The sequence below is a fragment of the Zeugodacus cucurbitae genome, chromosome 4 (genome assembly GCF_028554725.1).
Source record: "Zeugodacus cucurbitae isolate PBARC_wt_2022May chromosome 4, idZeuCucr1.2, whole genome shotgun sequence".
NCBI lineage: Eukaryota > Metazoa > Arthropoda > Insecta > Diptera > Tephritidae > Zeugodacus > Zeugodacus cucurbitae.
The window spans coordinates 37350147-37363011 of NC_071669.1; the positions used below are offsets into that span (position 1 = coordinate 37350147).

Consider the following 12865-nt stretch of genomic DNA (forward strand, 5'->3'; position numbering starts at 1 on the left):
ACCATAGATTTTCTATTTTTGAGATGTGTTTCCAAGATTTTATGCAATTCGAACGGTAAACTTTTTTAATCTGGCATAAAAGCTTTCGTGCCACATTTTAACGAACCCCTGAGCTACAGTTAGAAATATGGCTGAACAGTACTCTATATGTTCAAGTGATTTTCATATTTCGTTCATCATTCTATTTACTTTCTCTACAGTATCATGTTTTGTACGAAAACCGAATTGATGCGTTGGTATTACATCATTTTCATTAAGGAAAGGAGACTGATTGTTCTGTATGAAGACGACTATGTTAAGTCTATCCCAGGTTTATCAATCATGATTATCTTCGCTTTTTCCATGAAATTGGATAATATCAGAAACAGAGAATAGCGTTAAAGTGCAAGAGGTGCACTACCACATAATCACACTCAATATAACCACACATTCTAAAGCAGCACCTCAAAAGCATTAAATTGATTCCGCCCATTTTTAAGAGAAATCTCGTATCTCAGCAACTACTCGACCAAATTTTCTTTTTATTATACAGTTTTAATAATATAACTCAAACACCAAGGGTTATATCGGAATGAAACTATCCAAAAATCGTTCCTCAAAGGTGTGACAACTCTCATCTTAAATTGGTCGAAATTGGATCATAACTTTTGGATGATCTGACATCTGACATGAGGACTACAGTGCCTATGGCTAACTTTATACCGCTTCCGAAATGTCTTTAGATAACGTCTCCAATACTTTTCTTAGCCTCGTTCGTCAAGCTCGTAGACTTTATACAGAATATAATTGGCCGTTTGTTAAAGTGTTAAGTTAGTGTTAAACAACGAGTTTGAGCCAGTCCCTTGCTAAGCGAGTTAACAGGGCAAAGTTTGCTTTAGGCTGAATGAATCTCAGGAGGAAGGAATATTTAGCAGTGATAAATTTTGCACAGAGAGGGCGGACTGTTGTCTGTTCATAATTCTATATAACTTAAATAGTTTCTGCAGTTAAAAATAACAAACTTATTAAGTGCTCAGTTATTGCACACAGCTACAATCACATTATTTGCAGTAATTACATTTAAGTATGTTTTGTAGCGAGTTGTGGGCGGTCACACGTCAGCTTGCGCATTTAATTTGCAACAATGTCTGTGCCTTTGAGGAACGCAGTTTTTCACATGGAGTCAGTGGTAAATGAATTACGGTTCCGGATCGTTGCATAGGCGTTGGCGCGCACATATTTTACTGCAGGCCGAAATTACCGAGTGCCTACGCGTTCGTGCATACTCGTATATCTCAAATTAAACGTTGAAAATTTGCAATTTACAATGAAGGTGGCTGCACACGTCACGAAGAATTGGTTGCAACGTCAGGAAGTGCGTTTACAGAATATTAAAGTGTGGCTGCGTGGTAGAAAAGTGGGCAGTGGGTAGGCAATCAGTATAAATATGCTATTGTCGAATGCTATATAAAGATTCGAATAAGCTAATTTCTTAATATTTTATTCTAATCAATGCAGTGTGCTGGAACTGAAAGAATGGAGTGCAAAGCCAAAATCGGGAAAGCAACGTAAAAGGCAAATTTGTATGTTGCGAGGTGAGTTTCTTAACACACAAATAAAGAATATGTACACAAAATATTTAAAATGGGAAATAACAATATTTTATGGTTTGTCCATAATTTATTTGTTTTGTTATTAAAAATTCTTTGTATCAACTTTACTACCGAATTCCAGCCAGAGTTTCATTCCCCTGCTTTCCTGCTACATATCCGTATATGATATACATATGTATACCCGCATACCGCTAATCGAGCGAATCAATTTGCATTTTGTGCCAATATTCATTAAATATTTCATTTGATTGACAGAATTGTCGTGTTGAAACATTTAAAAATGTCAACCAATTTTCATTTCATTTCGTATTTCTTTTGCAGTACGAAATTTATTTCGCCGCGGCACAAAAAAGGATTATGAACATTCGGGCAGTTTTTTGGAGGCCATCGGACCGGGTAAGTTTCATGGAAGAAAGAGCCTGCTCGATTTACATACAAATTAAATTAATTTTTGTTATATAAATATATTCATCCAGGTTTTATTTATTTATTTTTGTGCTATGAGCATGCGAGTACACCTGTTAGTTTTACAACACATTTGTATGAAAAATATGCAAAATAATTCAAATTTGAACGCGTTAGAGAATGCAAATTTTCCATCTAATTACATATGGCATAAATCAATACCATGAGCTATACTATACTCTGACATTTTTTATATTCTAGTAAACAGAGTCCTTGTCCAGGTACCTGCTATAGAAGAAACATTGTGAAGGTCCACTGAATAGTTAATGAAAACAATATTCGACAGCTTCCTCTCTCTGTATGAAATTCATTTCATTTTTTTATTTATCCCCACAAAATTATAGTTTCAATAGTTTTTGATAAAGGTTTGTTATCAACAAACGCAACAAAGTTGCTACGGGAGTATAATAGTTTTGTTCACATAACGGTTGTTTGTAACACCAAAAACTAAAATAGTTAGATATAGAGTCATATATACCAAAGTGATCAGGGTGATGAGTAGATTTGAAATCCGGATGTCTGTCCGTCTGTCCGTATGTGCACGCTGTAACTTGAGTAAAAATTAAGATATCTTAATGAAACTTGGAACACATGTTCCTTGGGGCAGTGAGAGGGTTGCTTTCGAAATCGCACCATTGCCACGCCCACAAAATGGCGAAAACCAAAAACACATAAAGTGTCATAACTAAGCCATAAATAAAGTTATAAAAGCCATAAATAAAATTTGGAATAAGGGATCGCACTAGGAAGGGACATATTTGGGTGTAGTTTTTTTTGGGGAAGTGGGCCCAGCCCACAAATCGGTTATTTATATATAACTCGCAAACCAATAAAGCTATATAAACCAAACTTTCTGCAGACGTGTTTTTTTAGCCACTTCTTAATACAGTCCAAAAATGAAAGAAATCGGATAATAACCACGCCCATCTCCCATACAAATGTTAGGTTGAAAATTACTAAAAGTGAGTTAACTCACTAACGAAAAACGACAGAAACACTAAATTTCACAGAAATAATAGTAGAAGGAAGCTGCACTCAGATTTTTTTACAAAATGAAAAATTGGCGTGGCATCTCCCACTTATGGGTCAAAAACCATATCTCAGGAACTACTCGACAGATTTCAATGAAATTCGGTATATAATATTTTCTTTACACCCTGATAACACGGATAAAAAATGGAAAAAATGAAATCGGTTCACAACCACGACTACTTTCCTTATAACTCAAATTTGAATTCCATCTGATTCCTTCACTTTATCATCATGTATACATAAGGAACTTTACACAAATAATACATATCATCTCTGACTTCACTTGTGAAAAAATTGTCGAAAACGGACTATAACTTTTCAAGGCCCCAGATATCGAACATGTTGAACTCTGCGCCTAAGGGTAAATTTTAACCGAAAATTTAGGTAAATCTCTCAGATAATTTAATGTAATTCAGAGGAAATTGTTTTCTTCTAATAGTATTCTGTTAAAAAAATTATTAAAATTGGGTCACAACATCTCCCATATACCTAATTATAGGTTTTTCAAAAATACGGTGTGCTTTATTCCGCATTATGTATTGGTTAATATGTGAGATATCTTAGCAAAATTAACACCTCAATTGTGTAAAGCTACTGGCGAATATTCGCCATTATAGTAGCTTTGGCTACTGAGTCTAGATTTTTTATTATGATAAGCTATTTATCTCAGTTGCCAAGAATACGCAAATAACAGCCCTGAGTTTACATTTTTGACAATTATTTTGTAAGTATTTGGCAGCACTTTTAAAATGTGAGTGACAATTTGTGCAGTTAACAATACAAATACGCGAACAGAAATACTTTATTTGAAACAAAATACAAAAAATAACTATAATGAGTAATTATTAATTATTTTTCATGAGTCGGGAAGAAAGCTTGAATGTCGCATTAATTCGACGGCTAATTAGAGATCGTTCCAGTCCTTTGGATATATCACTTATGAAGTACGCTAAGGATTCAAATGTTGTTATTTGTTATGTTTACTATATTTTGTATATTTTCAAATAGATCAAACAAAGCATTTTCATGCTTGTTGGCCACATTTTAAATCCATCAACCGATCAACTGCTGTCTCTCCAATTCTGAAGATTTGAGCAGCGCTACGATTCTTTGCTGAAGATAGCTATCAGAAAGGTCATGGGAATGACTTCGGAATTTCACAACTCAGCGATTCTTAAAGAAGTGACCACATTTATGCAACAGAAAATATGCCGAAAACATATAAAATTTAGCATAAGTGTATAAGAGCAAAATACAACTATAATAATAAATAATAAGCAATCAAACAGAATATCCTGATGTGATCCTATGTATGAATGGAACACATGTGCACATTTCAGCATCTAAAAAACGAACTGCAACATCTGTATATTAATATCTAGCTATACCTCTGAAGTAAATCAAATTTAGAAATTGCTCAAAAATATAGTATTATTAAAATATTAGCTTCTGCTTTTCTTTTCCAGTCCTATGTGGTGACCAGAATCTGTTTATTTCGGCTTCAAAGCCATTCCATAGTTTTGCATTTTTTAAATAATATTTAAAAAGCAACTCATTAAATCATATATTAATGTAAATACATTTTTTTTTGTATTTACAATTTCTTCACCATCTGAATATATTATATAAAGCATTACAAAACTACAATCTATAATGAAGAAACTGGTCTTGATCAGTAGCCTGCTTTTGACATATTTGGATACTATAATGAGGGTTGATAGTAATAGATAATATGCAAAAAAATGACGACTGGCTAGCAGTAGCCTGCCATATTCTCCAGTAGACTCTCTTAATGTATTTTTCGGGCTACGGTAGCTTACCCTGCTGGTGAAAATGAAAGTATTACCTCAGAGTATATATTACGATTTTCGATATTCGTTATGCCGAATTTATGGGTAAATTTTGTATGTTTTCAAGTTTCTTCAATAAATTGCGAGAGTATAAAATGTTCGGTTGCACCCGAACTTAGCCTTTCCTTATTTGTTTTCTTTATTTTCTTTTATTAACCGATGTATACCACCGGAAGTTTGAAACCATACATGAGGTATATGGGGGTAGAGAAAATATTGGTATGATTTTTCCATTTTTGGCACAGAGGAACCCATTTCATTTGATTTTCTTTAGAATATCTGAGAGATTTACCGATATTTTCAATAAAATTTATAGACCGATATCGACGATTTGTATACGGGTTATGCCTCACTAGAAAAACAGTATTTGCCAAAGTCTTGCCCCGATATTTGCACTGATGCTTCACTCATATATTGTAAAATGAATGAATTTGATAAACTTCAAAATTGAGGTATAGTGAAAATAAGCGTAGTTGTGAATTGATTTTTCCCATTTTCAAACTAATAACATTGGAATGCCTAAGAAATGTATTAACCAAATTCAGTTGAAATTAGTTGAGTAGTTTCTGAGATAAGGGTTTTGAGCCATAAGTGAGCGGTGTCGCGCCCACTTAAAATGTTGTATACAAATTTGTACCATTTTAGGTGAAAAATTATGATGGCCGATATAGCTGAAACTCTAAAGATATCACATAAACGTCTGGGATATCTCACCCATGCTAATTATACTATGCATTAGATTTGGGTGACAGTTACATAGTGCACAATCTATTGATTCACCGAGTCCTAAGTCACAGTTATCCTCAGAATTTGGCTCTCGCAAAGTCGTTGGAAAGAAATTGCCGAAACTGGATATATGTATATGAGAATTTTCCCACGCCATCTTAAACAACATCAGATCATTTAAAGGATAACTCTAGCTTTAAGCAATATACCAAAACGAAACTTTTTACAACGAACAAGTATTTCTATCCAGTTAAGAACTGTCATCTCAGAAGTATTTCCCAAACTATTTGTATTTGAATATATCGGTCAATTTCTCCGCCCATTTTTTATTAATAGTATCTATACAGGCCTCAGTTCCCGTTTTTTCAGTCTTGCTGCTCGCTCAGTTCTTCGCCCTAATGCCTGTTTGTGGTATATTATCGAAGACGGCGTCGAATATGTATTTTTCCTGGAAATCTGTGCGCACCTGTTACGCATTGCTGGCGATATTCTGCCTTGGACCGGCCAGCTTGTGCACCATCACTTTTGCTTTTCGCGAACACTTTAATTTCGACACAGTGGGTAAGTGGCAGTCTCTCGACAAGGTTCTGCTATAAAAATTAACCAGCAAACCTTGTTTTTCGGTTGCAGAAGCAATCGTCTTTTATGTTTCAATATTTCTAATAGCGTTGGCATTTTTCCAATTGGCTCGCAAGTGGCCGGCGTTGATGGTGCAGTGGGAGAGTATTGAGTGCCAGTTGCCACCGCTGAAAACTGAAATGCAGCGTGCAGCGTTGGCCCATCGGATAAAAATGATCACCCTGGTGGCGAGTATGTGCTCCGTGGGTGAGTGTCAGCTCCGTTGATGACGGTGTCAAACTTTTGTTTTCATTTCACTTTTCAACTTTCGTGCATTGTACAGTGGAACACTTGCTTAGCATGTTGGGCATTATATATTACGTGAATGCGTGTCCGGCCATACCAGGACACCCTATTCAGAGTTTCCTATACAGCAACTGGTCGCAGTACTTCTATTTCTTTGATTACACCGACCTGGCGGGCATCTTCGGCAAAGTGTTGAATGTAATATCGACGTTCGCGTGGAATTTCAATGATATATTCGTGATGGCTGTGAGCGTGGCGCTGTCAGCACGTTTTCGCCAACTCAACGAGCATATGATGCGTGTCGCCAAGCGGGTAAGACGTTTACTCTTTAGGTTTTCACAAACTTATACATATATTTTTTGTGGTAGATGTTTTAGTTACAATTTCCGACTTTCTTATAAGTTCTTAATTTGTGTGTTCTTTATTTCGTCGTTTTTATAAAGAAAGTTTGAACTGAGGTTTGCTCGTTTCATTGCAGCCAACAACGGAAAAATTCTGGATTGAAAATCGTATAAATTACCGTAATTTGTGTAAATTATGCGAAGCAACTGACGACACAATTTCTATTATCACACTGCTGTGTTTCTCCAATAATTTGTTTTTCATATGCGGTAAAATTCTTAAGAGTCTGCAGTGAGTTTTTAAAATATCTATTCTTGTATTTAATGTGTATACGCAACTTGCGGGAACATAAATACAGTTGAACTTCACTAACTCGACTCACCATATTCCACAAAAAACTTACGAGTTGGAGAGACTTCGAGTTCTGGAAGGTATTTTGTATGAAATTTGACTTCTATTGCCAATTCAAGAGAGTTCGAGTTATAGTAGTTCAATTGTATACTTAACTCGGTATATTGAAGGATTAGAGGAGCCCAAACTTAGTTTCGTAAAAGTGTATTTTTAAGGGTTATGGATTATCAAATCAAGTATTTCTACAATGCTAAACAATTTTTCGAAAGAGGAAAATGTAGACCTTTTAAAAACATTTCGCATATTACGAGGGCTGCTATATATATTTCTGGCCTAATAATGAAAATAGGAATATTTATCAACGAAAATGGTTTTATTGTTTTCCAAAATATTCCCCATCAAGATTTATACACTTTTGCATGCGCTCAAACCAATTTTCGAAGCACTTTTTTGAGCGATTGTCAAATTGTGCGGGATCCAACGAGAACAAACTTTTTTTACGGCCAGGTGTTCATGAAATATCGAATGTATGCTGGTGGGAGAAATGCATAGGCTTGCCTCTATCTGAAGGTATGTTACATGACGGTCTTGCATTATCAGTTCACGTACGGCATCGATGTTTTCTGGCACAACGGCTGTTTTTGGACGACCTTCACGGAAGTCGTCTTTGAGCGAGCGTCGGCCAGGATTGAATTCGTTGTACCAGTTTTTCACAGTGCTATAGGATGGTGCTTCATAGCCATACAAAGATTTTAGTTCATCGATGCACTCTTGTCGCGATAATCCACGTCGAAAGTTGTGAAAAATGATCCGAAAATGTTCACGAGTTAATTCCATTTTTTGGCCGAGATGAATTTTTTAATTCCCTGTAAATAAAACAATTCACGATTAAATGACAAAACGCTCTGAGTGATGTTATGCTAAAAAATGTCAAACTTTCCAATGGAAATGTCAGATTGCACCTGGCAACACTTAGTGTTGCCTAGGCCAGAAATATATATAGCAGCCCTCGTATCAGTGCAAAAAGATATATTAAACCCAGCTTTAAGCGTACCCAACATTTCTATTTAATTTGAATTGTTTAATTTTCTTTACAGGAAGAAGCCTTCTTTTTCACACACCATGTACTTTTGGTTTTCATTGGGCTTCCTTTTGATGCGCACCTTAATGTTGTCTTTGTATAGTGCTGAAATTCATGATGAATCGAAACGTCCGTTGGTAGTATTTCGAAGTGTTCCAAGTGGGTCCTGGTGTCGTGAGGTAAGTACTTTCTCTCTCATTCAGCAGCATCACCAATTAAAATTTTGGAATAGCGATAATAATAATTATTTTTATTAAAAACTATAATGTTTATTTAATTATATTCTCAATTTGCTTTTCGGAAAACACATTCCCTCATTGTTGTACCATTGACAATGCTGGCAGCTTAAACGCTTCTCAGAAGAAGTGACCACAGATGTGGTTGCACTGTCGGGCATGAAATTCTTTCATTTGACACGAGGTCTTGTGCTTTCGGTAAGTAAGCTTTTATACTATAATATGAATGTATATATATTTATCAGATATGCTTCGTTTGATGTGTTAGCAGTGTCATTCAATAGATTCTTAGAAGATATGAAAATTCTAATCGAATACGCAAACGAATTAATTGAGAAAGAGATTGAATTTCTCCGAATTTCCACTGCTATTAGGGATTTCTTAGAAATAATCGAACGTTGATATTTTTAGTTTTGTTGTCTGGACTGCCTGCTAGATTCGGTGAGTGGACCATGGAGAGATGCCCATTATCGGATAACATATCAAACGTAGAATAGTTCTTTACGTAGAATAGTTCTTGAAATTGCTCTGGTAATTATTGTCTACAAAATCAAGTACAAAACAAGTAAGGAAAGGCTAAGTTCGGGTGCAACCGAACATTTTATACTCTCGCATTTTATTGAAGAAATTTTATTAAGATAACATACAAATTAACCAATAAATTGGGCATAAAGTCCAATAGAAAAATGAAAATCACCATATATAGTATATGAGGGCTGAGGTAATTCCTGAACCGATTTCATTCATTTTCACCAGCAAGGTTCACTATATTCTAGACGTTCAATTAATTTGGCTAAAATATCTCACATATTAATCAATACATATATGCGGAATAAAACCCACTGTATTTTTGAAAAACCTATAATTAGGTATATGAGAGCTAGGAGAAAACATTTTTGAAAAATCTATAATTAGATATATGGGAGATTTACCCATATTCTCTCCATATATTCAGTTAAAATTTATCCTTAGGCGCTGAGTTCAACATGTTCGATATCTGGGGCCTTGAAAAGTTATAGTTCGTTTTCGATAATTTTTTCCCAAGTGAAGCTAGAGATAATATGCACTATTTGTGTAAAGTTTTATTCCGCTATCTTCATTGGTTCTTTATGTTTATATCATAAAGTGAAGGAATAAGATGGAATTCAAAATTGAGTTATGAGGAATGTAGTCGTGGTTGTGAACTGATTTCGCCCATTTTTTATCCGTGTTATCAGGGTGTCAAGAAAATATTATATACCGAATTTCATTGAAATCTGTCGAATAGTTCCTGAAATATGGTTTTTGACCCATAAGTCGGCGATGCCACGCCCATTTCAATTTTGTAAAAAAAAATCTGAGTGCATCTTCCTTCTGCTATTTCTTTTGTAAAATTTAATACGTTCTGACGTTTTTCGTTAGTGAGTAAACCCACTTTTAGTAATTTTCAACCTAACCTTTGTATGGGAGGTGGGCGTGGTTATTATCCGATTTCAACTATTTTCATGGTGTGTGGTGGTGAACGTAAGATAACCGACTGCAGAAAGTTTGGTTTATATAGCTTTATTGGTTTGCGAGTTAAATACAAATAATAGATTTGTGGGCGGGGCCACGCCCACTCCCCCAAAAAAATTACACCCAAGACGGACGGACGGACGGACAGACATCCGGATTTCAAATCTACTCGTCACCCTGATCTTCTTCTTAACTGGCGTAGAAACCGCTTACGCGGTTATAGCCGAGTCCACAACAGTGCGCCACGCATCTCTCCTTTTGGCGGTTTGGCGCCAATTGGTAATACCAAGTGAAGACAGGTCCTTCTCCACCTGGTCCTTCCAACGGAGTGGAGGTCTCCCTCTTCCTCGGCTTCCACCAGCGGGTACTGCATCGAAAACTTTCAGAGCTGGGGCACTTTCATCCATTCGAACAACATGACCCAGCCAGCGTAGCCGCTGTCTTTTTATTCGCTGGACTATGTCTATGTCGTCGAACAACACATACAGCTCATCATTCCATCTTCTGCGGTATTCGCCGTTGCCAATGTTTAAGGGACCGTAAATCTTCCGCAAAACCTTTCTCTCGAAAACTCCTAGTGCCGTCTCATCGGATGTTGACACCGTCCACGCTTCTGCACCATAAAGTAGGACGGGAATAATGAGGGACTTGTAGAGTTTAGTTTTTGTTCGTCGAGAGAGGACTTTACTTTTCAATTGCCTACTCAGTCCATAGTAGCACCTGTTGGCAAGAGTGATTCTGCGTTGGATTTCAAGGCTGACATTATTATCGGTGTTAATGTTGGTTCCTAGGTATACGAAATTATCTACAACTTCAAAGTTATGACTGTCAACAGTGACGTGGGAGCCAAGACGCGAATGCGCTGACTGTTTGTTTGATGACAGGAGATATTTCGTCTTGTCCTCGTTCACCACCAGACCCATTCGCTTCGCTTCCTTATCCAGGCGGGAAAAAGCAGAACTAACGGCGCGGGTGTTGTTTCCGATGATATCAATATCATCGGCGTACGCCAGGAGCTGTACACTCTTGTAGAAGATTGTACCTTCTCTATTTAGCTCTGCAGCTCTTATAATTTTCTCCAGCATCAAGTTAAAGAAGTCGCACGATAGCGAGTCAGTTAAAGAAGTCGCACGATAGCGAGTCGATCACTTTGGTATATATGACTCTATATCTCACTCGTTTAGTTTTGTGTGTTACAAACATCCGTTATGTGAACAAAACTATAATACTCTCTTAGCAACTTTTGTTGCGAGAGTATAAAAACCGTTATGCCTGAGAAGCGTGAACCAGTTGAAAAAAGAACATAGGAAAAAGCATACCGCAAGTAAATCTATCATGCCATTTTTCTCTCTTAGGAAAGTCATCAAACACAATGTTCCAATACCCTTCCGTATATATACATATATATTGATTGTTAAAAGTTTTTGCGGGCCACTGTTTTTGAAAGGTCTTGGAGGTTTTATTGTCCTTTGAACATAGGCAACGGCGAATTCCGCAGACGAAGGAACGATGAGCTGTACGATTTATACGACGACAATGCGCTCCAGCTTTGAAAGTTTTAGATGCAGTACCCGCTGGTGGAAGCCGAGAAAGAGGGAGACCTCCACTCCGTTGGAAGGACCAGGTGGAGAAGGATCTGGTTTCACTTGGTATTACCAATTGGCGCCAAATTGCCTAAAGGAAGAACGAATGACGCGCTGTCGTAAACTTGGCTATAACCGCGTAAGCGGTGTCAGTCAAGAAGAAGAAGTTTTCGAAACGACTGTGTAGAGTACTTGTCAATGAATATTACTTTTTTCCTGTGACTCTACGTACCTATAGAGCTATTATCTGAATTTGAATTGATTGAAATTGTTTATATCTTTAATATTTATATACTTTAGCATTTACTTTTAGCTGGTTATACATGTATACTTTGGTTGTATGTTATTTCATTGGATTACTTCATTTCTGTATTTTATAGGTAGCGGGCAGCATTGTGACTTACGAATTAGTTTTATTGCAATTCAATAAAGAGGATAAAGTAAACGATTGCTACGAAGGTTGAGCGTCTAAATGCATACTGTATATTTATTTGAAATATGTAATAAAACTGTAATGAAAGTGTATTTCAATAAGGATGGCCAAGCATAACTGAGAAGCAACGACAAAAATGGATGTTTCGAACTGTAGTTAACAAAAAAGTCAATAAAATACACTTTATAAAGAAATCGCTTAAGGACTAAATTCGTTTCTTAAAAGGCAATATTTCCTTTTAACCATAAAACCATATAAACATATTGGTGGGGAAGTTGTTAAACCCTTAGAGTAGTCATAAATTCTGTAACCTGGAATTATAGTTAAACGTTTTTGAAATTGATCTGGTGGTAATATCGTGCCGAGGAAAGAGGTCCGTAGGAAGTTGTTATGAAATTAACCTATCATATGATATCATCTATCACTTTCTATATCTTTAATAGACGGATTGTGATGTGTCAAACATTATCATGAGAGATCGGTGATTTTGTTGATGAAATTGCCGAATGTGTGCAAACATCGAACAAAATGTACTTTACATTAGAGTTAGAGGAATCTTACCTAGCTAAAAGGGTGAAATAAAACCACGAAACTCAGGTGCGCATGTACTATTAAATAATATGTACCACAACACGTACTCTGTTTGTAAGCAATGAAAGTAAGGAAGAGGAAATGCATGTCTTAACGAGTAAAATTAAGTATTTCAGCAATATTTAATAGAATAGCATTTCTATATATATTTGCAGTATATAATTGAAGAATGGAGAATAGCGAATTGTTATTGGTGTTAATTAAAGTTGTTGTAGATTTGTAATT

At 36.1% G+C, this 12865-nt stretch overlaps 1 protein-coding gene across 1 annotated transcript; it reads left to right on the forward strand.

The window, feature by feature from the left end:
• Positions 1–1119: 1119 nt before the first annotated feature.
• On the forward strand, positions 1120–12351 carry LOC105211608 (gustatory receptor for sugar taste 64e). The gene is made up of 10 exons (XM_029039827.2): positions 1120–1407; positions 1498–1574; positions 1914–1988; positions 6035–6226; positions 6296–6490; positions 6567–6841; positions 7008–7162; positions 8320–8482; positions 8648–8737; positions 11997–12351. Exons 1-10 carry the CDS (start codon positions 1307–1309, stop codon positions 12078–12080), a joined length of 1407 nt encoding a protein of 468 aa, XP_028895660.2. The 5' UTR covers positions 1120–1306; the 3' UTR covers positions 12081–12351.
• Positions 12352–12865: the final 514 nt, after the last annotated feature.

Excerpts from the sequence above, each read along its gene's own strand:
- LOC105211608 (XM_029039827.2), top strand. The coding sequence starts at position 1,307 with ATGAAGGTGGCTGCACACGTCACGAAGAATTGGTTGCAACGTCAGGAA. Across the intron at positions 1,989-6,034 it reads TTTGGAGGCCATCGGACCGG|TCTTGCTGCTCGCTCAGTTC; the intron begins GTAAGTTTCATG and ends CCGTTTTTTCAG. Across the intron at positions 8,483-8,647 it reads GTGGGTCCTGGTGTCGTGAG|CTTAAACGCTTCTCAGAAGA; the intron begins GTAAGTACTTTC and ends CAATGCTGGCAG.